Raw genomic sequence first — 27,573 nt, 5'->3', positions numbered from 1 at the left:
CTGGCCGTTTGTGTAATAACTACCATTTCTGCAACCGTTCTTTGCAGTTGAGAGGCTGCATCAAAGCCTTCTGTACGCTCTAGCATAAAAAAAACAAAAAACAACAACGTATAAATACGTCTTTGGGACACAGAACATAAAAAAAACATATTTACACGTTATTGGGAGCAAATGAGTTAAAGTCTGCTTTAAAGTCCGAATTTTGAGAAAAAAGTCAGAATCATGCCAAACTTTTTTTTTTCTCTCTTCACTGGCCCTAATCGTCTTCCATAATTTTGATAACTTTACAACCTACATTTTTTTTTTTTGGCTTTCGTTTTTTATGCCATCATTAAATTAGAGAGTAAATAAAAAAGTTGTCCAATCAACGCATTTCAAAGTATTTGAAATGTTTTTTTGTGCGCATGTGGATGCGACGGTCAAGAACGAAGTCAGGAAGGATCCGGAATGCAAACGAAGGCTCTCGGAAATGTGCTGAGGTCGCTCGTCGCGCTTATACAAGAGCGGTTGTGTAACTGCCGAGCGCGTTCGTCTGCAGACTCTTTCACCGCCGACGACATCCTTTTTGGGGGGGTTTTTCCTTGCAGCTAAAGTGTCTCCGTGTATACGCTCGCGCACATCTGCTTCGCTTTAAGCCGGCTTCCGCATCAATGCGAGAGTTTTTTTTTTCCTTCAGGACAACTTTTTTTTTTTTTTTTTGCTCTTTTTTTTTTTTTTCCTTCATTTGCCGCCTCGTGCTTGCCATCAATGGAACCCGCTTTCGCTCCCGGCTCTTTCACTGGATTTGGATTGATTTTGCAAGGCCCACACAATATTGTGTTGTATTGCTATCAAAACATACAATCAACCAAAAGAAAGATTCGAGTCTCCTCTTTCATCAGGAAGAAAAAGTATATTTCTGTCTGTTTCCGTTTTGCAGCAGTTAGCAGTTTCATGAGTCACATTCCTGGTGAAAGCGCTGGCAAAAAGAGCTTGTTGCAACATGGCCCTGGCTGATCTCTTATGCTCTGCTGCCACCTGCTGGCCACATTTTGTAATGACTACCATTGCATCAAACGTTCTCTTCAGTTGAGAGGCTGCATCAAAGCTTTCTGTTATGCTATAGCATAATTTTTATTTATTTTTTTAAACGTAGAAATACGTCTTTGGGATACTGGTAATATTTAAAATAGAACGTATTCATACGTTTTTGGGAGCAAATGAGTTAATTTTGAGTTCATTTAAAGTTCCTTTAATGTTACAAATTTTTCTTAACGTGCGATTTTGCTTGGAAAGACACGTTCACGTCATAAATGTAATAATAATAATAATGCATATATTTGTGGCAAATTGGCTCAAGTTGTATTTTACCATTTGAAAAATGTGCACAATTTCACAAGTGACTTGATGTTAAAGATGAGGTAGCTCTAAATATTTATGTTTATGCTTCAATTTGTATGTTTACTGTTATTCTGTTTCTATGAATTCTGCCTAGCAACAAGTAAAAAAAAAAACAAAAACAAAAAAAAAACCATCAGATAGCTTTCAATTTGAAAAGAAATGCCATCTAGTGGCAGAAAAAATGACCTCAACACAAATCAATATCGTTTTTTTTTATTATTTTTTTTATCATAGAGTACATCTGTTTAATTTTAACTCAAATTTATGATTATGAAATGACTGCATCAATGATGAAAAAATGCAGCCATATTTCTATTAGTTTAACTTTTTCAGTTCTTTTTTTTTTAAACCCCTTTTATGGAGAGTATCAAAAGTTGAAACACTCCTAAACTTTCATTTGGTTTTGTTTTGGAAGATGGACTTATTTTATGATTTATATTTCGGCTAAACCAAATCGAGATTGAATTCCTCGTTCAAATGAATCAACGCAAGTCGTCCACGTCCTGAAGTAGCAAATCAGAAGGTTGTGTGGTGAGCAGCGGATGATTTTTGGGGCAAGAGGCTATAACAATAATGGCCATTTTGTAATCTTCCATGAAACTTGCCGTGCGTGTTTTTGTAACGTATCAAGGGGAGAAAATGAAAAGTTGCAGTCAGGAAGGCCGGAGCCGAAAAATTCAAACCTCAAACCTCAAAACCGGGAAGACAGACATGCACACATGTAAATCCCATTTCGCTCCTTCGTCGAACATGTGTAAAAATCATCTTGTCCATTTTTGGAGCGGAACAACTTCCGACCAGACTTTTCAGGAATTCTTGTCGTGCTCGTCAGATCAAAGCCAAGCGCAAGTTTTTGTCCTGAAAGAGGAACATGTCGTTGACGAGTCGAATTCCGACATTCCGACATGACGACAAGCCAGACGAGAGAGAATCCGACCATCGAGGCCGATTATCGGTGCCGATATTTGGCATTTTGACAAATAAATGCCTTTTTGACGCATCTGAAGGCCGATAAAGTCTCACTGAGCGGCCAATTTTGGATTTTTGTGATCTGTTCAAAAATAGTTTTTCATTGTTGCAAAGAGATTTTGAACAAATTTGCTCAATTTATGGATTTATTCCAATTCCCACAAAATGATACTGACACTGGGAACGCCCGACACTTTTTTTACCTTTTGAAAAATTTGAAGGAATGATTTTGACATTTTTGAAGAACTTTATTGACAGTAGAAAACTTTAGACAACTATTTTTAATTAGCTTAATTTTAAAGCTCTTCTGAAAAGAAATGTTCACTTTTTTTTTTCTTTTTTTTGGGTTTTTGGCCATAAATATTAGGGCTGGGAAACTTTGACTGTCTCACAATTCTATTACGATTTTTTGGGGTCTACGATTCGATTCAGAATCGATTCTGGATTCAAACGATTTTCGATTCAGAATGATTTGATTGACAAATGATTTCTGCTTCAATTTACAGATATGGAGAAAATTGTCATGATCGACTCCAGTCTGCTTTGCAAGACAAAATGACAAATAGAGACATTAAAGTGTTTGTTTTTTTAAACATGTATTCATTTTGTATTGTAAGTAAGCCTTTTTCACAAAAACAGCATGTGGGCTACAACTGCCTTTTCCCCTTTTTCTTCATTTCTAATTGAAATAAAATCGATTTTTGGATATTAATATCGATTTGATTCGATTCATAAATGAGAATCTCGATTCTTTTATGAATCGATTTTTTGGCACACCCCTAATAAATATGCCTAACAAAGCCGCTTTTACATGTCAGGTGGTTGACTGGTTATCACGTGTCGGTTGATCACGAGTTAAGAGTCGGATCCCAATGATGTCATCCAACGGAATTGACCCCCCCCCCCTTTTTGCAGTTCCACGCACGCCCCCGCGCAACGTTCAGGTGTTCAACCCCACCCCCAGCAGCCTCAACGTGCGCTGGGAGCCGGCCACCGGACAGGTGCAGCAGTACCGCGTCGACTACGCGCCCTGGAACTCCGCCTCGCCGCCGCACTCGGTCAGTCGCTTGAGTTTTTTGTTTTTTTTTTCATTTTTTTATGTCTCATGCCTTAAAAGGGATACTTGACTCATTGAACCATTTTCAGCAGTGACAAGTTAAATATTTCGCCCAAAATGAATTTGATAACTTCATTATTTTTTTTTAAAAGTACAATTAATACCTTGAACTCATTGACTGGCAGCCATTTTGACTGAAGCAATCCCTGTCACAACTGGCTATTTTACTGGATTTTGACTGATTTTGCAAGACCCACAGAATTTTGTGTTCTATTGCTATAAAAAACATGGACGTTACCAAAAGAAATATTAGAGTCTCTTCTTTCAACAGGAAATAAAAAAAAAAGTATATTTCTATCAGTTTCCTTTCTGCAGCAATTAGCATTAGAATATAGATAAAGTTTCATCATTACTCCTGGTGAAAATACTGGCAAAAAGAGCTTGGTGCAACATGGCCCTGGTTGATCTCTTATACTCTGCTGCCACTTTCTGGCCGTTTGTGGAATAACTACAATTTCGTCAACCGTTCTTTGCAGTTGAGAGGCTGCATCAAAGCCGCCTGTATTCTGTATGCTCTAGCGTAACAAAAAAAATATTTAAAAACGTATAAATACGTCTTTGGGACACTTAAAATATTTAAAATAGAACAGGTTTATACGTTTTTGGGAAAAAAATGAGTTAAATTGACATTTTCTTGTTAATTCATGTTCTTGTTAAAAAAGAGATATTAAAATAATCGATATATGGTCTTATGAGTCAATATCACGCTCAAACAGGAAAATCAATTTGATACTGTTCATTTGGTTGTCTGATTTTGCTTTTTTTCTGTTCTTTTATAATCAGCATAAAAAAAACATAAAAAACAAATAAATACGTCTTTGGGACACTTAAATTATTTAAAATAAAACGGGTTTATCCGTTTTTGGGAGCAAATGAGTTAAAAAAAAATTCGACTTACTGTCGACTGATGATGACATCACCTGTGCTGAAGAAATAGGTAACGACCAATCACGGCTCAGTTGGTGATGTCATCATCGGTCGACAGCAAGTAGAAAAATGACTTTTTAAAGGTACATGAAAAATCATGAAGTTACCACATTAAATTATAGTCCAAATCTGAACTTTTTGCTGCTGAAAATGAGTCAAGTATCCCTTTAAAGTTTTCAAAAGTGGGAATTTTTTTTCCCCGTTGAGTTTTGTTTCCCTCCCAACAACCTTGGGAGCGTCTCGGTCTGTGTTGTTTACATTTTTGCAACACATTGAATATGTTTGTCGTCTGGAGTGTTTTGTTAGGATTTGGCAGCGGAGATAACGTGGTGATGATGATGATGATGATGATGATGATGACATCATTTTTTTTTTTGGCAAAAAAAAACAAAAAAAAGGTGCTTGTTCCCGGCAACGTCAACAACGCCTTCCTGGACGGCCTGATCCAGGACACGCCCTACCGGGTCAGCGTGGTGGCCATGTACCCCGACGGCGAGGGGCCGTCGCTCAAGAGCAACGGCAAAACACGTAAGCACAATCGAAAAAACAAACAAATCCCGCTGGATTTGACAGAATATGTTCCGCCGGGCAGTTCCGCGCGCCGGGCCCCGGAACCTGCGCGTGTTTGAGGCCACCACCAACTCGCTCACCATCGGGTGGGATCACGCCGAGGGTCCCGTCCGGCAGTACCGCATCGCCTACGCACCCATGACGGGAGATCCCATCACCGAATATGTGAGTACGATCGCAACCTTGTTACGGTCAAAAAATGTAACCTGCCACTCGGTTTTAGGCGTTGGTCGCTTCACCAGTAGAGGGCAGTCATGCGCGAAAACGTGCCCAGAAGAAGACAGAAACAGGAAGTCATTAAGCTCCTGTAGCTAACAGCGAGCACTACTTTTGTTTACTTTTGAAATAATGTCGAAACTTCGTAAAAAAAAAAAAAAATCCACAATACAGCGAGGTCGCAAAAAGTGAACCACGTTAACTTGTATATTTTTTTATTAAAGAATTATAACTGTAATTATTATTATTATTATTTATTTAATTGTAATTATTTATTTATTTATTTTATTATTATTTTTTTTTAATAGTGAGCACCCTATGCGGCACAAACCCCGCCTCCGGCTTTCTACTAACTGCCTACAAGCCGTATATGTATGTCTCATTTATACAGTCGTCTGCTCGTGAGGTGGGAGGAGCAAGATGGCCGCCCTTTGACTTTCAAGGGCTTGCGCTCGCACGTATGGGCTATCGGCTATCCAGTCATATATACAGGTGAGTGATGTGACTGGATAGCCGACAGCTCTTCGATGCCCGTGCAAGCTGTTGAAATCACAGGGCGGCCATTTTGCTACTCTCACCTCGCAACTATATAAACTCATACGGTATATGTACAGATGAGACGTATACAGCTCGGAGGCTGTTAGTAGAAGGGCGGGGGCAGGGTGGTCACAAAAAAAAAAAAAATAATAATAATAATAATAATGATGAACTACGATGTATGTAACAAAGGGAGCACTTGAATGGGGGGGGGGGAGTGATGATTTCAGGGGTCATTTTGCAGTCGGTTCACAATTTGGGTCAAGCCGGCCAAAACCGAAGCGGTGATGTCACCCGTCGTCGTCGTCATCGCGCGCTCGTAAATCACATGCCGCCGATTGGGGGGGAGTCATTACAAGACGGCCCTTAAACTAACACCGGGAAATTCATGAGCAGATGACGGACGCATGGCAGCTGCTTTTTTCTTATACCTTTGATTAGGGACTTTTAAACAGCTTTAATTAAGTGGGTTTTTTTTGTTTTGTTTTTTTTTAGTAAATTTTGTAACCTATTTTTATTTATTATTATTTTTCCTCTGAATGTTAACTACTGTTTCTTGATGCTTATGTGTTGTCTTTCCTCGTGTAAAGCACATTGAGTTGCCTTGTGTATGAAATGTGCTATAAAAATAAACTTGCCTTGCCTTGCCACGTTTGCAACACGCTGCAGCAAAAAAAAAAAAAAGTCAGACAGTTCGCTGTATTCTAATGCTAATTGCTGCAAAACGGAAACAGATAGAAATGTACTTTTTTTTTCCCTGATGAAAGAAGAGACTTTCATTTTTCAGTCATGGTCGGTTCCATGTTTTTCTAGCAATAGACCCCAATATTCTGTGCGCCTTACGCAATCAGTCCAAATCCAGTAATGAATTGCTTGAGTCAAAATGGCTGCCAGTCAATGAGTTGACGTGAGCGCGACGTTGCCGTCTTCAGGCCGTGGTGTCGGGCAACAGGAACAACGCCCGTCTGCAGAACCTGCACCCGGACACGCCCTACAACATCACGGTGGAGGCCATCTACGCCGAGGGCCCCGGGGGACTCCTCAACGGCAACGGACGCACAAGTAAAGACGACGCGTCGGCGACGTCGCAATCGCCGACGGTCCCCGCGTTGACCGTTTCCCCCGTTTGATCCGCCCCGCAGTCGGCATGCTGAGCCCGAGGAACCTGCGCGTGTCGGATGAGTGGTACACGCGCTTCCGAGTGGCCTGGGACCCCGTGACGGCGCCGGTGGAAGGATACCGAGTCATTTACGCGCCCAGAGGTTCGCCCAGCCGCGTCGACAGCGAACACCCATTTATCACGGGGGGGAGGAGACTAACATGTCACTGTTGACGTTTATCGGATCGTCCCCCGCGTTGACTCCGCCTACTTCCCTTTCGGCAGGCTCCAACCAGCCCGTCGACATCTTCGTGGGCGACGTGACGTCCTACACGCTGCACAATCTCAAGCCCGGGACCACCTACGACGTCAGAGTCTTGGCGCAGTACACCGGCGGCGCCAGCGCGCCTCTCGCCGGGCCCGGAACCACGCGTACGTTCCGCAACGCGCTCGCGTTAGCTTACGACTTCAAATTCAACGCCATTTGTATGGAGGACCAATTACTGCCAAAATCAAAACATAACTGGTGGAAATAAAAATGTGGATAAAAAATATAGACATAATTCCAAAATTAAATACAAATAATGTATATAAATGGATATAAAAACAAACAAATGTAAACATACAATTTTAAAAAAAAGTACAAATTAATACAAAAAATAAAATCAATATTACAAAAATAAGTATAAATATACAAATACTGTGGAAGAAAATGTGAATAAATCAAAAAATTTGAAAATAAAAACGTATATATAAAAAATACAATTCAAAAATTACACACAAAATGTAAATGGATATAAAAACAACAGCAAATGTAAACAAATAAAAAACTAAAAACTAATTAATTTAAAATATATATATATATTAAAAAAATATATCAAACTGTGGAAATAAATGTAAATAAAAAAAAAAATGTTGAAATAAAAGTGAAAATAAAAAAATATATATATAATAAATATAATTAAAAAATAAATACCAAAAATATATAAATGATATAAAAACAACAAATCTAAACATAAATAAATAAATAAAAAGTGAAATTAATTAAAAAAAAACAATATTAAAAAAAGGTATAAATATACGAATACTGCAGAAATAAATACAAAATAAATATATACTTCGAATTAAATATCAATCCACAAATAAAAAACCTGCTGTCATATTAATAATTAAATATAGCAATTTTTAAGGCCTGTTTGTGCATTCATATCTAAGATTATGTAAGAACGTACCGTGTTCATTTTTAACTTCCTTTATTAAAATGTTATCCATTTAAAATGAATATCTTCAAAATGCTCACCATTTCTCAATGGTGTACAGAAGAAAATCAGTGGATGTCAAGAATTTTCCATATACATCCATTTTTAATTGTAAAAAAATGTATTGCAAGTATTCAAACAAATCGTTGTATTGTTTTTTTTGTGCAGTGTCTCTGAACGTGAGCAACTTGGAGACGTACAACGTCGCTCACGACAAGTTCTGCATCAAGTGGACGGCTCACCGGGCGGCCACGTCCTACCGCATCCGGCTCAACCCGCTGGACCGTGAGCAACCTTTGCCTCCCTCCCTCCCTCCTTCCTTTCTTTCTTTGGAAGTGCCTGGCGGCCGTTCGCGTTCAAAAATCCGGCTCGCGTGAATGATCAACTCCGATTTAGCAGGGCGAACGCACTTTTTATAACAATAGAACACAGATGGTTTTTTGGTTTGTTTTCTCGCCCGGCAGCGTCGAGCAGAGGCCAGCACGAGATCACCATCCCGGCCGGCCTGCCGCAGTACTGCTTCGACGGACTTTCCCCCGACGCGCCGTACAGCGCCACCGTCTACGTGCAGACGCCCAACCTGGAGGGACCCGGCGTCAGCGCCAAGGAGAGAACGCGTGAGTGCTTCTGATGACAAACGGCTCGCCTAACATTGCCCCCGTCGTTTGCCGTTTGCTTTGGGGTAGTGGTTGTGAAAGACAAAAAAAAAAAATATAAAATAAAAAATAAAATATAGTGAAATTCAAAGTATATTATTATTATTATTATTACTATATAATTATATAATAATATATAACATTATTTTATAATATATATATATATTATAATTAATATAATATAATTATTTATATTCAATTTATTATCATATATTATTATATAATATATTGCATTATTATATATAATATTATATTAATATTATTATTAATATAAATAAAAATGTAATTACATTTAATAATTAATTTAAATTATGAAAATGTATTAATTTAAATGAATAATTAATAAATATATAAAATTAAAAAATAATGTATATATCTATGTAATCATATTATAATTATATTAATATAATTAATATTGTTTATAATAATTGATCATTATTTATTACAATACTTCAATTGAATATACGTCAATCTCAATAATTTTTATTAAAATTAATTTAATGAAATTTCATTTTTGATTTGAATTTGAAAAAAATTAAAAGAAAATTGTTAAATAATTTATTATTTTTTAAATTTATTATTAATTTATTAATAATTAATCTTATGTATAATAATGTAATCTTCTAATATTATTTATTATATAATTAATTAATAAAATATATAACATTAAAAATTAATGAATATATTTATATAATTATATAATTATATTCTAATTATATTAATATTATAATTAATATTATTTATAATATTATATATATAGTATTATAATACTTCAATTGAATATACTTGAATTACAATAATTATTCAAATGTATTGAGTGAAATTTAATTTTTAATTTGATTTAAAAAAAAAACAGTTAAATAATAATGCAGTATTTTTTTTTTTTTTATATATATAATTTATTATTAATGTATTTAATTGACAATTGAGAACCCATGAGACGGCCGCCCACGCCCACGGCCACGCCCACGGCCACGCCCACGGCCACGCCCACGCGTGCTTCTGATGACAAACGTCTTTGCTAACGCTGCCCCCTGTCGTTTGCTTTGTGGCAGTGGTGAAGCCGACGCCCGCTCCCACGCTCCCGCCCACTCCCAGTCCGCCGCCGACCATCCCCCCCTCCTGGGCAGGTAAGACATTACAGACATTTTCTCCTCGACGATCTTCCCCGACTGCATTGAGCGGAACAAGATCGGGACTCGGGAAAGACCGATTATCGGCCGGGCCGTTTTTGTCCAAATGCCAAATATGGGCGTGCTGGCGAACGTAGCGAATTTTGGATTTTGGATTTGGAACATATTCCGACAATTTCCCAAATGTTTGTATGTGTGTCCAGTTTGCAAAGGCGCCAAAGCGGACGTGCTGTTCCTCATCGACGGCTCGTGGAGCATCGGCGAGGAGAGCTTCGTCAAAGTTGTGCATTTCGTCTCCAGCGTCATCGCCACCTTCGACGTGGTCGGACCCGCCGGGATGCAGGTCCCAGCGACCATTTCACTTCCTGATTTTCATCATCATGATTAAGGGTTGCCATTCATCGGTCACCATTCGATTCAATACCGATTAATCCCGATATGGCTGATAAATCGAGTATTGGGATTTTGTATTTTTTTACTCAATTTTATAAAATACGAATCAGTCAACTTGTACATGTACACTGTAAGGATTGTTTAAAAATGTATTCATCTGATACTTGAGGCTTATAAATTTATTGAACAAATCGGTTGCAATCGGTTTCATGTTTGAACAGCATTGAAATCAACATTTTCAGGCTTAATGTTCCGTTAATATATTCTTCCGTGCCTAATGTATAAACCTAAAACTAAGACTTTTGTTGAATATTTTCATCAAAAATCCCTAATATATATCTATCTAGCTCTATATGAATATATATTTTTTTTCTTTAGACGGAGTAATATTTCAAGAAAAAACACCCCTAATATATATATGTAAATATTTTTCTTTTTATTAGAAACGGGGTAATTTTTCAAGAAAAAAAAGTCACAAATTTACCCCCCCAAAAAAAGAATATTTGCAACATTATAAAGTGGCAAATATGTGAGAAAAAAACTCACAAATTTATGAGAAAAAAAAAACTTGAATATTTGTGACATTATAAAGTGTCAAATTTATGAGAAAAATTTAAAAAATTAATATCACATTCTTCCATGCTTAAACCCTACCCCGAAGTTTTGTTGAATATTTCCATCAAAAATTGATGTGAGAAGTGCACATTATAATATCGTGATATATCGTCAAATTGATTTTTTTTAACACCCTAATGATGATGATGATGACGACGATGACGCTTTTTTTTTTGCACGCAGGTGTCGTTCGTGCAGTACAGCGACGACGCAAAGACGGAATTCAAGTTCAACTCGTACCAAGACAAAGGCGTGGCCATGGCGGCGCCTCATCACATCCGCTACCGGGGCGGGAACACCAAAACGGGTCAGACGCGCAGCACGCAACGTCTCCAGCACACGCGTGTTCCCGCGCTAATGGCGGCGATGATGTCATCGTGCCGCTTTTAGGCGTGGCCCTGAAGCACACGTACGAGAAGGCGTTCACGGTGGCCAACGGCATGAGGAGGAACGTCCCCAAGGTGGTGGTCGTCATCACCGACGGACGCTCGCAGGACGAAGTGCGGGCCAACGGCGCCAGGTTGCAACATGCAGGTAACAAAAAACAAACCAAAACAAAAAACAGCTCGCGTCATCCTCCGTTTCGGCAATTTACCTTTCAAACTACTTCACTGATGCACAACAACCAGTAGATGGCGCCGATGTGAGTCCACCAATGGCGGCATTTTGGCCAACTTACCTTCAGAAAAAAGGCAAAATCAGATTTGAAAATGTCAAAATAACCCTCAATATTGGATCGATTTTCCTTTTGGAGCGTGATATTGATTTGGAAGACCATGAATCAATTATTTTAATATCTTTTTTTTTTTTTTATCCATGAATTAACATGAATTAACAAAAACATATGAATACGTTCTATTTTAAATGTTTTTGTGTCCCAAAGACGTAAAAATACGTTTTTCTTTTTGGTTTTTCAAACTTGGAAACAACATAAGTGATACACAACCACCAGTAGATGGCGCCAACACCCCTCACAGTTTGTGAGTCCACAAATGGCTGCTTTTTTTTTTTTTTTTAAACTGCTGAATATAAACAAACAGAAAAAAAAGATAAAATCAGACTTGAAAATGTCAAAATTAGGGCTGGTTTAAAAAAGAAAAAAATTGAATAATCGATATTGATTTTCCTTTTCAAGTGTGATATTATTTATTATCATTTTAATTCAATTAAAATTATTTAAATTAATTAAAAGTTTATTAAATTAATATTTAATTTCATTTTTATTATTATTTCTTTTCTTCTTTTTTTTTACCAGTGAATTAACAAGAAAACATCAATTTAACTCATTTGCTCCCAAATGTATAAATACGCTTAAATCCTTGTAAATGTCCCAAAGACGTATTTATGTTGTTTTTTATGTTTTCAATCCCCAGTCTTGAAATGGTCCAAAATGTCTGTCTGGATTGTTTTTGAGTTTTGCTTTTGGATTCTTCCACCTCGTCAGGCTACACGGTGTTCGCCATCGGCGTGGCCGACGTGGACTTTGTGGAGCTGCAGGAGATCAGCAGCAAGCCCAGCGAGCGACACGTCTTCGTGGTGGACGACTTTGACCACTTTGACACCATCAAGGAGAACCTCATCACCTTCATCTGCGAGACCGCCACGTCCAGTAAGTCACCCGACGGCCGGCGGCCAAAACGCGCGCGCGCTCTTCCGTCCGCGTTTCACGTCTCCGTCTTCTCCCCCCCGCAGCCTGCCCGCTCATCTTCGTCAACGGCTTCACGTCTCCCGGTGAGTCATCGGCGAAATCCCGGTCTGGAAACCTGGAATCGCGTGTCCGATCCTGCTACTGGTTTGCGGACAGGCTTCCGGATGCTGGAGGCCTTCAACCTGACGGAGAAGACGTACGCCCAGGTGAGGGGCGTGTCCATGGAGCCGGGATCCTTCAACAGCTTCACCGCCTACCGACTGCACGCCGACGCCTTCCTCACCATGCCCAGCACGTGAGTCCCATTTTGAAAGGGAATTTGGGGGGTGGAGCCGCTTTATTCATTATTCATTATTAATCATTATTATTACTAATACAAAAAAACATGAAAATAAGGCCCCTGGTGTTTTAATTACAAATACTGCGGATGATTTTTTATTTGTATTTTTTTTAGAACTTTATTTTTTTAGTTTTATTATTTTATTTTCGTTTGATTTTTTTTTCATCGACAACGTACATCAGTGTTTTATATTTTAAATAATTTTTTTGTGTTAAAAAAAAAATGTAATGTATTTTTTCCCCCCTCAGCGCATTTCAATGACATTTTAATGATATGCATCTTTTTTTGTTATTTGTGGGCCGGCGCAGCCAAAATGCGGTTGAGTTGAAACATCTGGCGACGTGCGTAATATGTACGCAATCGTGCATATCAACAAATATTCCAAACGTTTCAACGTCTGAGGAAACGCGTCACGTTTTTCATTGCATATACATATGATGCACATGAGCAGATGTTTGACAGTTGTGTTCTGCAGATAGTCGCGAAAGCAGGAAATGGCGGCTCGTCATTGTTTACTGCACAAAGACGCCGTCAGCTGCTCGCGCTTGCGTTTCTTTGCACTCACCTTTTCCTGATCACCATTTTACAAGACATATTTTCCATCCGTTTCCAAGAGAAATGCACATCTGCGTGAATGTCCGATTGATTGATTGATGATTTGCTGTGCCTTGGGGGAGGTTTGTTTTGAAATTCAGTCAAATTTTCATTTGTTTTCAATGCAAGTCTTTTTTTTTTTTTTAGTTTTGTTTTTATTCGTTTGATTTTTTTGAAAAGCATTTTAGTTTTTAAATTTTACTTGGTTAACAAATATGCTTTTTCAATTTTTGTTTCAGTTATCTTGGTCATTTTTCTTAACCTAAATGGACATTTTTCAGTTTTTTGTGTGTGTGTGTGTGTGTGTGTGCGTTGGATGTGAAGTACGATGACGTATTAGGGCCACGTCTAAATTAATTTTTTAGAGGGTGGGGGTAATATCCCGAAAGTTGCAAATTTGAGACTTTCAAAAGTGGCAAATTTGTGAGAAAAAAAAACAAACTTGTGAATTTGCGAGTTTAGAAAGTGGCAAATTGGCGCAAATTTACCACTTTAGAAACTCGCAAATTGTTGCAAATTTGCCACTTTAGAAACTTGCAAATTTGCAGGGTTTTTTTTTCTAAGAATTTTGCCTCTTTAGAAACTCACAAATTGTCGCAAATTTGCCACTTTAGAAACTCGCAAATTGACAGTTTTTTTTCTCACAAATTTGCTACTTTGGAAACTAGGAAATTTGCGAGTTTAGAAAGTCACAAATTTTCGTACATTTATCACTTTAGAAAGTGGATTGCTACTTTCTAAAGTGGCAAATTTTCCACTTTAGAAACTCGCAAATGTATGGGTTTTTTTCTCGAAAATTTGCCACATTCGAAAGTTGCAAATTGTCACAAATGTGTTGTTTGTCCCAGGGAGGTGCACCCCGAGGGTCTCCCGTCCGTCTACACCATCATCCTCATGCTCCGCCTCCTGCCCGACACGCCCTCCGACGCCTTCGACGTGTGGCAGGTGTCCAGCGCCGACCACAGGCCCGAGACGGGCGTCACCGTTGACCGTGAGTCGCCGTCGTCTGCGCTAAAAAAACACAAAATGAAAAATGTGGAAGGGGCGCCAGGATGTTGACGCAGTTGTCGCGCCTTCAGCCTCCAAGCAGACGATTTCCTTCTACAACAAGGACGAGCGTGGCGAGATCCAGCGGGTCACCTTCGACGAGCCGCAAGTCAAGCAGCTCTTCCACGGAAGTTTCCACAAGGTGAGCGCGGGTTTGGACCACCGACCTGTATACATGACTGGATAGCCGATAGCCCATATACGCGAGTGCAAGCCCTTGAAGTCACAGGGCGGCCATCTTGTTGCTCCCACTTCGCCAGCAGACGACTGTATAAACTACACGCTATACGTACAGATGAGAAGTATACAGCACGGAGGCAGTATCATGTCAGGGGCGGTGGGGAGGGTTGTGCTGGGATTCAACGCAGCACATCTGTTCAAAAAAAGTTGGGTGATTTCCATTTGTACAGTTGTAGCACCCTCTGGTGGCTATTTTTTTTAGTGCAGCCTGATTTTGACAAGGCATGTTTTGGCCCTTCTATGTTTCGGATCTATGCTAATCGTCAGATGATCGGCGTACTATGCTTGTGAACAGAGTCAATGTGTGAAGGAACTCACCTGGCCCCGGCTGATCTCTTACACTCTGCTGCCACCTGCTGGTCGTTTGTGTAATAACAAGCATGTCTTCAACCGTTCTTTGCCGTTGAGAGGCTGCATCAAAGCCTTCTGTATGCTTGAGCATAAAAAAAAACGTGTAAATATGTCTTTGGGACACTTAAAACATCTCAAATAGAACGTATTTATATGTTTTTTTGGGGAGCAAATGAGTTAATGACGTGCAAAATGCAAATTTGACCATGCAAACTGCCGATGCCAAACTGCTGATTTCATGCCTTGTGCAGTAATAATTTGACTTAAAGTTGTTTTTTTTTGTGTGGACTTCTTGGTAAACTGCATATTCCACGGTATTGTTTATATATATATATATATATATATATATATATATATATATATATATATATGATGAGTGATTTGGAAAAGGAGTGAATGATTCCCAAAAGACTGGCAAATTCCTTGATTGTCAACAATAGTGAAAGACATTCCAGAACCGCACAGTGTGGCCTCAGACCGCCTCGCTGGCGTCCCGGCATGGAAAGTGTTGGGTCAGCGCGCTCAAACAATGACATCAGGGGAAGGGGGAGGGAGGGGGAGGCGGTGAAGGGGGAGGGGCTCTGGTTTCTGGTAGCCGACTTGTTGCGGCGGCGTGCGCTCGAGTAGCAATTTGGAATGGCTGGAAGTGATTGACATCATGAAACGTGAGCTCCTCCCCCTCCCGTTCCGCTGCAATTTATCTCACTATTTGGCGCGAGGCCTTGTCCTCCGCGCCGGAATGAAAATGTCAGTCGACGTGGAAAGGAGCGCTTGCGCGCGTTCCACGCGGGTCCAAACGCACACGTCCTCCGTGCAACATGTCATCAAAAAAAAAGAAAAAAAATTGAGAGTCTGAGTCCATTTTTGTTTACGTCGTCGAGGGTTCGACTGCGGTCAATTGAGCCTCCCACGTCGGAAAAAAAAAAGTCGAAGCAGCAACAAGTGAGTTGCGCGCGAAACGTGTGAGCGATGAGCAGACGATTTGTTCTCGTCGACACCTGGAACGATCCTCAACTTTTTTTTTTTTTTTGGCGGGAGCCAACGAAGTGATGGAGGACGTGTGCTGAGAACGTTCATCACGTTGCACTCATCACACAATTTTTTTTTTTTATAACACGGCACTTAATCTGCTAACTTGGCTCGTAGCTTGGCTAGCTGTATATATGTGCAAGCTGTTGAAAGTCACCGGGCGGCCATCTTGTTACTCCCAATGTCTCAAATGTTCGATACTGTAAATGTATTGGATGGTATGGCGAGAAACGTTTCTTGGGAGGAGCAATATGGCCGCCTCGCCACTTCAAAAGTCTATCGGCTATCCAGTCATATATAAAAAGATCAAGGGGGCTAGGTTAGCTTTTATGCTACCGCTAACAGCAGTTACAATTAAAAAAAGAAAAGGGAATTACGTAAAGCCTGCTTAGCTTAATGCTACCAAACAATATAATAAGGTGAATACATTTGGAAATATGAAGTACATCGTGTTCATGTTGGCAATTTATGGAAAAGATGAATGTGTTCCAATTTTGGAACATAATAAATAAATAATTAATAAATGGCCGCCGTGTCTCAGTGCTAATAATGCTAATGCTAACCAGTGTTCGCATAGTGTTCATGTTGTCATTTCATGTAAAAGTTGAATGCGTTCCAATTATGGAACATAACAAAATCTTGAAATCCTTCCAGCTCTTAAAAAAAAATGGCAGTGCTAATATTGCTAATGCTAGCCAGCCTTTTGTTGTGCTTGTTGGAAAACATACGTGAGCACGAGGATCCCTCAGCCACCTGTAACGTTGGAACTGTCACCTCCAAAAACACAACAACACTCATAAAATGTTGTAAAATAAGAATGTTGCGTGTTTGTGCGTTTTCCCGTCTAGCTGCACATCCTGGTGTCGCCCACCGGCGTCCAACTCAACATGGACTGCCAACAGGTGGCCCAGAAGAGCATCAAAGCGGCCGGAAACACGTCCCGAGACGGATACCAAGTCCTGGGGAAGATGGCCAAGTCGCTCGGCTCCTCGGGAAAATCGGCCACCGTAAGTCATCCATTCCATTCAACGTTTTCATCGCGTTGGGCTCGCTCGCTCGCTCTTGCGACAACTTCAAACTGTATTCGTTTGCGTACCACGAGAGGGAGTCTACAAATTGTATATATTATATTTAGCGATTTTATCGATAACTCTTGTACTTTTGATATATAACATTTAATTCAACACATTGACACAGTATAGCGCCAACTACTGGCAAGGAGGACTGACGCAATGTCAGATTGAAATAAGTGTCCTCTATTGGGCCAATATCGATACCTGCTATCTTGGGATGTGCAATTAATCGAAATTTAATTACAATTCCACTTATTGCACTCCACAATTACAAAATCAGCATAATCATAAAAAAAATATTAATACAAATTTTTGAGTTGTTTAAATTGATACATTTGTACCTTTTTTAAATTTTAAAATAAATAATTGAGTCAATTTTGTTTCATCCATAAGGAACTTGCAAAATTACAGTGTTTCACAGAATTTGATTTATCTTAATATTTCTTATTTGTTTTTGTTTTTTTTACGTTGAAACATTTTCTTGTTTTGTATCAAAGAAAAATTATAAGAATTATAGTGTTTCTATTTATTTTTTTGAAATTGGTCTTATTATTGTTAAATACTTAAACATTTTTGTTTTGTACCAAAAAGTAAATAATCGATTGAATAATCATTATTTCCAAAACAATCGTGATTATTGTTTTTTTTCTATAATCAAGCAGCCTTACTGCTATCAGTACTTTTTTTTTTTTTTTTTTACAATTTTGTTTTATATTTGTAATATTTTTATAATATTTTTAGTGCAGTAATGTACAAAATCACAATACATTGTTTTTTTGTTTTTGTTTTTTTTAGTAAAAGCTTCTTTTTTTTTTTTTACAATTTTGTGCCCTTTTTTGTATCGTCAACCTCCCCACAATATTGTGATAATTATCATATCGTGATGTTTGGATATCATCTATTCTTTATACAATGAATGCAATGTTATTTTTTTTTTGCTAAAAATCCCTTAAGAAAAAAAAATGAAAAAATGATGTCATTGAGTAGGAATATATTCATGTCATCTGATCGAATTCCCTGTGGGGAAAGTTGGCTTGATCGACTTGGCACTTAAAAACTCTTCTGCATATGTTTGAATATAAATAAAAATGTATTCTTTATTGTTCATAATGATCTTGGAGTGAGTGTTTACTGCGCTGGCAGTTTGCGAACATTTTCTCGCCGCGGCTGGACTCGGTTTTTTGTTCTGCGTGCAAATCATGTCAAATCGAAACAGACGATCAGGAGTCCCAATCCAGTTTTTGCTGGCGTACTCGTAAAGTCGTCAGAGCGACCCGTCGTCACGCTCGTCGAGTTCCTTCTGTCGCGCACGTGTGTTATTCTCTTTTCATTTTTTTCCCCTTTCAGTTCCAGCTCCAGATGTTCGATATCGTCTGCAGCCTGGCCTGGACCAGCCGCGACCGCTGCTGCGACCTGCCCGCCCTGGTGCGTAACCATGGCAACATGGCTCACTTCTGCCTGGCAACTAAGGAAATGGGCGTGTGCGCCGGTTGCGCCGTCATCTGTTTCTTCTTCGCTAACTTGAACGTTTAAAAAGAAAGCTGTTTCTTCTTCCGTTGTTGCTTCAAGTCTTTTCGGAGCGCCGCTGCTGATATAGCGCCTCCATAATGGCGCAAGACTGCAACTGCAGTTCAAATGTGTTTGTTCTAATAATATTATTCATTATTAATTAATTAAATAATGTAAATAACTTATATAAATAAATAAAAATATTAATTAATTATTAAATATAAATATTATAATCATAATATAATTATGTAATATAATAATAATAAAATATAATTTATATATATATATATATATATATAGATATATGTATATATATATAAAATGATATTCTTATTCTTATTACTGATTAAACATGAATGGTGTTCCACAAGGCTCACTCGTCAGCCCTACTTTTTTTTTTTTTTTCAGTAAAATCAACATTATCATTTGTGAGAAGTGCAATAACAGTATAAAAGCCGTCGTGTGTGTGATTGACGATGACGTGCGCTGACTCTGCTGTTCTTCTTCTTCTTCTTTTTTCTTCTTCTGCTGTCCACCCACCAGAGAGACGAGAGCAAATGTCCTTCGCTCCCCAACGCCTGCAAGTGCACCAGCTCGGCCACCGGGCCGCAGGGACCGCAGGGACCCGTGGTGAGCACACGCCCACAATTTGCAAGTGCATCCTGGGAAGGAGGCAAAATGGGGGATGGGATCGGTGGATGCTCTTTTTGAAATATGGATCACAACGAGACTTGGCCTACCTCCCGAGACCTGCTGGCAATTGGCGAAAATTCACATTATGGAGAGACCTTATAAGAAATAATAATAATAATAACATTTTCAATTCAAATATTTCAGCTTGACATCACACACACATTTCAACCGATTCAAATACACCTAAAACGTATAAAAAAAAAAAAAAACACTTCAAGACAAAAGACAATTTAACATATGCACATATATTGATTAAATATAATATTATATATGATTTCAATGTCATCTCCTAAAAAGGGTTTAGCTTAATGCTAACATACAATGCAAAAACCCCATAGATGGGCTATTCGCACCAACGTTATGCTAATTCCAAACTAGTGTTCATTTTTCAATTTAGTCTCGGTTTTACTCGCGTTTCAGTCACATTTTTTAGTTTTTGACAAGTTAGTCAATCTCATCTCATTTTTAGTTTGGCCATTTTAGTCGACAGAATTTGAATCTCGATTTTAGCCCAAGAAAACATTTTATTCGTTTTTAGTCAACAAAACTGTCAACATTTTTAGTCTTGGTTTTAGTCAGGACAATTTACCTGTGAATATTTTTTTGTCAGCAGATCATGTTGAACATTCCGCATCAGATTTCCTATCATCTTTTTTGATTAAAAACAACTTGACACATAATGACAGTATATCAACAAGTGGCTACTTTTGGCTCCATGCTACAAGCTAGTAAGTTAGCATTAGTTTTAGCCTGCAGGCTCACGCTGCAAAAAAAAAAAACAACAAAAAAAACGATCCCGGCTTCTGCTTCCTTCCTGCTTGTTGCCAAGGACGACGACAGCGATGCAGATGAAGAAGCGCAAGCAGACAAACATAAAACGTGGCCAGCCGCTTGGTTGCCGTGGTAACACAAACAAACAACTTTAAGTCCAGTCAGCAACCACATGAGCCATGCATTTTTTTTGTGACCTCATTATGGACCAAATGGATTTTTTTTTTAAAAAGTGACTAAGCAGAGGTTTCCACAAAAAAAATTTTTTTTAAATCCACAAATAGTTGAAGTGATGAACAATTGTTGTCTTGATTTTGTTTCTGCTCAGGGTGCTCCTGGCAAAAAAGGACCACGAGGTGAAAGAGGAGAAATTGGTGCACCTGTAAGTCTTATTTAAAAAAAACAAAAAAAAAACACCATCCCTTTGTCACTCATTCAGTGCCATTGACGGCTTTAAACGTCAAAGATCCAATTTTCTCATAACTGAACTCATCTGATCTCCTTTCTCGTCTCCCAGGGGCCAGTGGGCCCTCGGGGCGACCTGGGAGGACCCGGGCGCATGGGCCTGCCCGGTCCGCAAGGCCCCAGCGGACGCTCCATACCGGGAGAGGCCGTGAGTACACGCACGCACGCACGCACATAAATCTGAGAGGATTACGCCGGAGATGTTTGAGAAAAGGTTTCCTTGACGACAGGCGCCATTATTCCACAAACGTCTTTTCAGCTAATAAATCCTTTTCGACTTGGTGTCTGCTGCCTGCAAAACATTTTCCCAGCAACTCCAAAAATAACTCCTGCCTCATTTTTCTTTTTCATTATAGTTTTGTAATTTTTCTTTTTAGTTAGTTAGTTTTATTTTGTTTTGAGTATTGTTTTTTTAAATTTAGTTTTAATTAGTTTTCAGGGTGGGTCTGTTAGTTTTTATTCATTTTAGTTATTTAATAAATGCTTCAGTATTAGTTTTATTTATTTTTTTATTTATTTTTTTACGTGCATTACTTGTGCACAATATTTTGTTTTTTTTCTCCTTCAGGGTCGTCCCGGACCCAAAGGAGACCCCGGAGACTCTGGCCTACCCGGACTCAAAGTAAGTCCCGCTTGGCGGTCCTCGTCATTTCTCAGTCGTTTTTTTTTTTTTTTTTTATTGCGCCAAAGTGAGACGGATGAACGTGTCGGAGGACTTTCTGGAAGGATTCCCGTCAGGAAGCCGACTCAAGATGGAGGATCAAGAGAGGCCTGATGAAATTCCTCCCGTTGAATATAAACAGCTGACGCCAGTCAAGACCACGTCGACGCACGCTATGCTAACAAATGCGCTAACGACTCATTGCATTTTCATGACCCCTTTTTTTTTCTCAGAGCGATACTTGTACAAGTATTCACCTTTTGAGTACAAATTTCACAGCTGCTTCCTGTTTGTTTGTGTGTGTGTGCGCACGCAGGGCTCGCCGGGACCTCGCGGCCCCAGCGGACCCATCGGACCCGCCGGAGTGAGGGTGAGTTCCGAGCACAAACGAATTTGAACCCACAAAAGGGACAAGAAGCAGATGACTTTCTGTCTCGTCTCGTCTCGTCTCGTCTCGTCTCATCTTCAGGGCCCTCAAGGGAAGGACGGCGTGACCGGGCCCCGGGGACCCGCCGGGCCCATGGTGAGTCAGCCAAATGTTGACCCTCGTTTTTTTTTTTTTGTGGCTCAGTATTGTTCATTCGTCAGTATAACCGATTCAACATGTCATCATCATTGCTCTTTTTTTTTTTTTTTTTTTTGTGTGTGCACGAGTGTGAGTTTGTGATCATGAATTCACCTGAAACCTCATGAAAAAAAAAAATCCCATCACCCTTCACCTTAACCCGATACTTCAGAGTCCCGCCAGAGTGGTGACGTTCAGAAGATCGGGAGACCACAGGAAAGATTAAAGGAGAGAAAGATAAAGTAAAGCGAAATCCAGCACCAACCAGACAGAAACCTCGAAATTCCAACAGAATAGAGAGATCCCAAGAGACCAGAGGAAGGACTAAAGGCAGGAAGGAAGGATAGATGAAGCAGGGTCACAAAACCAGAAACTTTCACCAACCCTAGAAACCTCTAAACTCCAACAGATTAGGGAGATAAGAGACCAGAGGGAAGACTAAAGGAAGGATAGATGAAGCAGGGTCACAAAACCAGAAACTTTCACCAACCCTAGAAACCTCTAAACTCCAACAGATTAGGGAGATAAGAGACCAGAGGGAAGACTAAAGGAAGGATAGATGAAGCAGGGTTACAAAACCAGAATCTTTCACCAACCCCAGAAACCTCTAAATTACAACTATTATAGGGAGATAAGAGACCAGAGGAAAGACTAAATGAAGGATAGATGAAGCAAAGTAAGATCCACAGACACCAGCCTCCGCCGATCTCAGCGAGCAGTGGGAGGGAGAAGCAAATTGTGCTTGAATTTGGATCTGGCACGCATGAGAACATCCACCAAAGAGGGGTCGCTCTCATTGGATTTTGCCCGCAGGGACCCCCGGGATCCCCCGGAGCGCCCGGCCTGGAAGGAAAACCCGGCAACACGGGTCCGAACGGAGCTCCCGTGAGTGACGTCGCCGACCCGAGCGAGCGCACGTGAGCCCGCGTTGTTTGCGCGCGACTGAAAAATGCGCGTTTGTGATTTCAGGGTACGGCGGGACCCAAAGGAGACAAGGGCGAGCGCGTGAGTACGACTCCACGTCGGGCCGGCCGCTATCATGGGGAAGACGACCTTTGAACTTGTGTCACTTGTTGTCGCCGCCAGGGAGACTTCGCCCCCCAGAACATGATGCGCTCCATCGCCAGGCAAGTGTGCGAGCAGCTCGTCAACGGTGAGTCTTCAACTGCATCCTCCATCGGCTCCAAAACCGCCACCTTCACGTCCCGTCCGTCCTCCATCTTTGTCGTCGCCTCGCAGCCCAAATGAACCGCGTCAACGGCCTCCTCAACCAGATCCCCAGCGGCATCCACCGCAACGCCAACCCGGGCCCCCCGGGCCCCGCCGGACCCCCCGGCACGCCGGGACCCCGCGGAGAGCTGGGCCCGCCCGGACGCAACGGTTTCCCCGGAAACCCGGGACTGCCGGGGCAGAACGGGGAGGCGGGGCCGGCCGGAGAGAAGGGCGAGCGGGGCGTGGCGGGGGTCGGACAGAAAGGCCCTCGAGGACCCTCGGGTACGCTTCCGGGGGGCCGTTTTCGTTGTTGTTCGCTTCCAAAATGTCCTCAGTCGCATTTCAAATCCAACCAAATTTGACGTTTTTGGAAGAATCGTAATATTGGTTTTCCCGCCAGGCCCACCCGGTGAAAGCAGGACGGGCCCCCCGGGGCCGACGGGCTCCACGGGACCTCGCGGGCCCCCCGGTCGTCCCGGTTACGCCGGCGCGCGCGGCCCCCCCGGGGCGGCCGGCTACTGTGACTCGACCCAGTGCGCGGGAATTCCTTACAACGGTCAAGGATACGCGGGTAAGTAGGCCCATGACATCACTTCCTGTTCATGGCCCGGGGACCGTGAAGACTTCCTGTTAGCGTAGCACGTGAAGCTGAGTCTTGAACCCCTTTGTTACCGTTCTCCTCCGCTTGCATGACAAACGTGCTGTAAAAATTCTACAAACATGCTTGGATCATGCTAAAATGATTAGCATGTAGCAAAGTAGCTATCATCATGCTAACAACATGTTCCAATCGTCCTCTAAATGTACTTAAATGTGTGGTCATACAAAGTGCTTCAAATGTTTCACAAACCTGCTGGGAACATGCTACGGGTTCGTCCCACTAACACGCTACCATCATGCTACTAAAAAACATTCTACGCTCATGTTATAATCATGCTTCAACACTTGGTGCGTACGCTACAAACGTCCTACAGCTACATCTAACAAACACATTATCATCACGCTATTGACATGATCATGTCATCATCATGCTTAAATACCGTGTGTGTAAAATCGACCAAAATGCTACAATTGTTCTAAAAACCTGCTACGATCATGCTGTAAACATGCTATAGCAATAAACGTAAACAAAATGCCATAGTCAAGCTACCAACATGCTACTATCATGTTAACAACATACTATGATCGAGTTCAAATCATGCTAAAGTTTTGTGTATGTAAATGTGGCATGCGCAGTATTTTCACGTTTGCAGCTCGATTCTAGCAGATTGTTAGCATGTTTATACACATGCAGTAAAAGCATGATTGTAACATGATCATAGTATGTCTTTTGCATGTTAGTAGCATGATGGTAGTTTGTGAGAAGTAGTTTATCATATAAATCACGTAAATTCTACAAACGTTCTAAAAGTCTGCTATAATCGAGCTACTAATGTGCTTTAGCTACTTCTCACAAACTACCATCATGCTACTAACATGCCAAAGACATACTATGACCATGATACAGTTGACTGTATGTGTATGCAAATGTTACAATCATGCTGTAAACATGCTATAGCTACGTCCTTCCAGCATGCTACTAAAGCATACTTTGACACAAGAAACACACAAAATGCCATAATCAAGCTACAAACACGCTACTAACATGCTAACAACATACTATAATCGAGTTCAAATCATGCGAAAGTATGTGTATGGAAACGTGGCATGCGCAGTAGTTGTATTTTCACGTTTGCCGCTCGTTTCTAGCAGATTGTTAGCATGATTGGTAGCATGATCATAGTATGTCTTTAGCATGTTAGTAGCATGACGGTAGTTTGTGAGAAGTAGCTTGACTAGAGCAGGTTTTTAGAACGTTTGTAGCATTTACATGGTTTAGTAGACGACCATCATGCTACTAACATGCTTAAGACATACTATGACATGTTCCAGTATTCTGAACGCAAATGCTAAACATGTGCTATAATCCAGCCGCAAACATCCAACTAACTGTACATGCCACAACCAGGATGTCAACTTGTGTAACATGTAACACGTGTTCCACGACACGCTACCAGCTCAGAGTCCAACGTAGCCGTATCCATTGTATGTCATCTGGTATACGCGCGGGTGCGTGTGCATGCGTGTTCCCCTGACGCCGTGTGCTGTGCTGATCCTTTCAGGTTCCGCGTAGTTTTCTCTTTTTGCCGCCTGCGCTGCTTTCACGAACTTCCCCAAACGCTCGCGAGACGTTGGAGGGAAACGCTAACAAACTTTTGCTGCATCAACAAACCACAACAACAGCAACAGCAACAGCAACAACAAAACGGGAACTAACCAACAACAAACATCGGCGGCGGCCATTTTGCCAGCCGTCCCCTTTGCATCTTGACGCCTGCCGACGGCGAAGGAGCATGCCGACCGACCGACCGACCACGACGACGCCGGCGGCAGCGACAGCAGCCAGAAACGTACTAACAACATGGATATGAACTCTTGATGCTTTGTTGCCTAGCAACCCGCAACCTGCTGCTTGCCAAATGCCAACAACAAACCTCCTTTGCCATTGAAAATGCAGTCAACCCCCCCGACGCCATCCCAAAGTTTACAATTAGAATTATGTCTTTCAAATTAATCCAACGGTTATATAACGTTCCAACAGTCATGTTAATCAGACCGCTAACTAATGCTAATGCTAATGCTGGCTAACTTGCTAGCTTGTAGCATGGAGCCGTAGTAGCCGTTTGTTGAGCGACGGTAAATTGTTTTTCATCAAAAAGATGAGAGAAAATTTCGTGTGAAATTGTTTTAGATCCGAAATGTTCATCATAATCTGCTTACCAAAAAATACAGTCTTGAAATGATTGTCCTGACTTAAAACTAGACTAAAACGTTGACAGTTTTTTGCTGACTAAAACTAGACGAATAAAACGAGATTTTCTTTCTTGGACTCAAACAATGACTAAAATGCTCGATTTGTAGACGACTAAAACAAGACGAATAAAGTTGTTGTTTTTTTGTTATTCAAATAAAGACTAAAATCTGCTAGATTTATAGTCGACTAAAACTAGATAAATAAAGTTTTTTTTTTTGGACTAAAATAGAGACTAAAATGGTCGATTTATAATTGACTAAAACTTGACGAATAAAGTTTTTTTTTTACTAAAATAAACACTAAAATGCTCGATGTATAGATGACTAAAACTAGACAAATAAAGTTTTTTTGGGCTAAAATAAACACTAAAATGCTCGATTTATAGTTGACTAAAACTAGATTGAACTAGACTAAAACCGAGATAAAATTTCAAAATGGCGGACCAAATGAACACTATTGATCAAAGCTGATCAACTGTAAACATCTGGGCATCATCTTGAGAGTTTTTTTTTTTTTTTTTGTTATCGTTGCCGGTGCGTCCGACCTCTGCTTGACCTCTTCTCATGCGGCTCTTCTGCAGTCAAGGCAAGGTGGCGTTCGTGGGAAATATGATCGAAAGAAATCGTAAAAAACGTGGGGGGGCTGACTGTGTTGGATAACACGACCATCATGATGATGATGATGATGATGGTGATGATGATGGTGCATGCTCTCGAGGGCCCTCAGGGTCCCACCGGAGGCTCAGGTACGCAATCATCACTCGGCCAAAGTGAACGTCACAAAAAAAAACAAAAAAAAAAAAATCCAAAGAAAAAGCCGAGCGAACGAATGTTGACTAACACGCTTTTTGACACGCCAGCAAGCTGCAGTTAAACCCCGCCCCCTCCCCTCCTCCAAAAAAAAAAAAAAAACTCCCTCCGGCCCCGCCCCCCGCCTACTAACGCTCACAACAGGAAGTCGCACGCATTGTTGCCATGACGACGACGACTACAACAGGAAATGCTCTGTGAGCAGGCCACCTCCCGTCGGCGCCCGACAGCCAGCCGGCGGCCCCGCCCCCCGACGAGGAGGACCAATCGGCCGAGAGGCGACGTCGGAGGCGCTCGCTAGCGGCCGCCAACGCCGCGTCCTAGAACGAGCCGCCATCTTTCGACGTTTGTTGTGACGACCAAACACCTCCGCAACTTTTTTTTTTTTTTTTTTGCGTGTTTGTGCGTATTGTGTGTGCGTGTCAACATTTGTAACATATTTGCTTTTTGTTAGTTTTTTTATCGCAAAGCAGCAGCAGCAGCAAAAACTCTTTTGCTCAATTTCGCTAGCAACTATTTATCAGCCATATTAGCCACTTACTTCCTGTCAAGCTCATGTAGCCACGCCCCCTCATTTGCATGTCTTTGATGTTCATTTTGTTACAGATTGTCAATGCAAAAAGACAACTTTTTTATTTATTTCTCACCAGGAAAAAAAAGAAGCTTTTTTTTCAATAAAACCACTGAAAACACAAACGGGACTCGTTTCTGTTTACTCACCTTTGACCTTTGACCCTGCAGGCAAGGCGCTGATGTGAAGAAGCAGCAGCAAGAACGACAATCTTTCCTTTTCAAATGTTTTTTTTTTTGATGAAATTGAGAAACTTATGCAAATGAGCCA

The 27,573-nt window shown here is 40.7% G+C and overlaps 1 protein-coding gene across 1 annotated transcript in view; it reads left to right on the top strand.

Moving 5' to 3' along the window:
- The window catches only part of col12a1b (collagen, type XII, alpha 1b), an 80,757-nt gene extending 53,329 nt beyond the window's left edge, over positions 1–27,428 (top strand). Inside the window, exons 48-78 of the mRNA XM_077511034.1 lie at positions 3,265–3,407; positions 4,792–4,921; positions 4,986–5,128; positions 6,649–6,778; positions 6,859–6,978; positions 7,101–7,247; positions 8,243–8,359; positions 8,539–8,691; positions 9,786–9,860; positions 10,067–10,206; positions 11,055–11,178; positions 11,262–11,405; positions 12,316–12,480; positions 12,564–12,602; positions 12,676–12,814; positions 14,302–14,444; positions 14,533–14,642; positions 16,969–17,127; positions 18,541–18,618; positions 19,246–19,332; positions 20,495–20,548; positions 20,684–20,779; positions 21,200–21,253; positions 21,609–21,662; positions 21,762–21,815; positions 22,671–22,742; positions 22,827–22,862; positions 22,944–23,010; positions 23,097–23,351; positions 23,470–23,640; positions 25,232–27,428. Of these exons, the coding sequence (XP_077367160.1) occupies positions 3,265–3,407; positions 4,792–4,921; positions 4,986–5,128; positions 6,649–6,778; positions 6,859–6,978; positions 7,101–7,247; positions 8,243–8,359; positions 8,539–8,691; positions 9,786–9,860; positions 10,067–10,206; positions 11,055–11,178; positions 11,262–11,405; positions 12,316–12,480; positions 12,564–12,602; positions 12,676–12,814; positions 14,302–14,444; positions 14,533–14,642; positions 16,969–17,127; positions 18,541–18,618; positions 19,246–19,332; positions 20,495–20,548; positions 20,684–20,779; positions 21,200–21,253; positions 21,609–21,662; positions 21,762–21,815; positions 22,671–22,742; positions 22,827–22,862; positions 22,944–23,010; positions 23,097–23,351; positions 23,470–23,640; positions 25,232–25,242 (3,410 nt within the window). The 3' untranslated portion in view covers positions 25,243–27,428. The remainder of the gene's footprint in view (positions 1–3,264; positions 3,408–4,791; positions 4,922–4,985; positions 5,129–6,648; positions 6,779–6,858; positions 6,979–7,100; positions 7,248–8,242; positions 8,360–8,538; positions 8,692–9,785; positions 9,861–10,066; positions 10,207–11,054; positions 11,179–11,261; positions 11,406–12,315; positions 12,481–12,563; positions 12,603–12,675; positions 12,815–14,301; positions 14,445–14,532; positions 14,643–16,968; positions 17,128–18,540; positions 18,619–19,245; positions 19,333–20,494; positions 20,549–20,683; positions 20,780–21,199; positions 21,254–21,608; positions 21,663–21,761; positions 21,816–22,670; positions 22,743–22,826; positions 22,863–22,943; positions 23,011–23,096; positions 23,352–23,469; positions 23,641–25,231) is intronic.
- The last annotated feature ends 145 nt before the right edge of the window (positions 27,429–27,573 follow it).

Source organism: Festucalex cinctus, chromosome 21, assembly GCF_051991245.1.
Source record: "Festucalex cinctus isolate MCC-2025b chromosome 21, RoL_Fcin_1.0, whole genome shotgun sequence".
Classification (NCBI taxonomy): Eukaryota; Metazoa; Chordata; class Actinopteri; order Syngnathiformes; family Syngnathidae; genus Festucalex; species Festucalex cinctus.
This window is presented reverse-complemented; position numbering and strand designations above follow the sequence as displayed.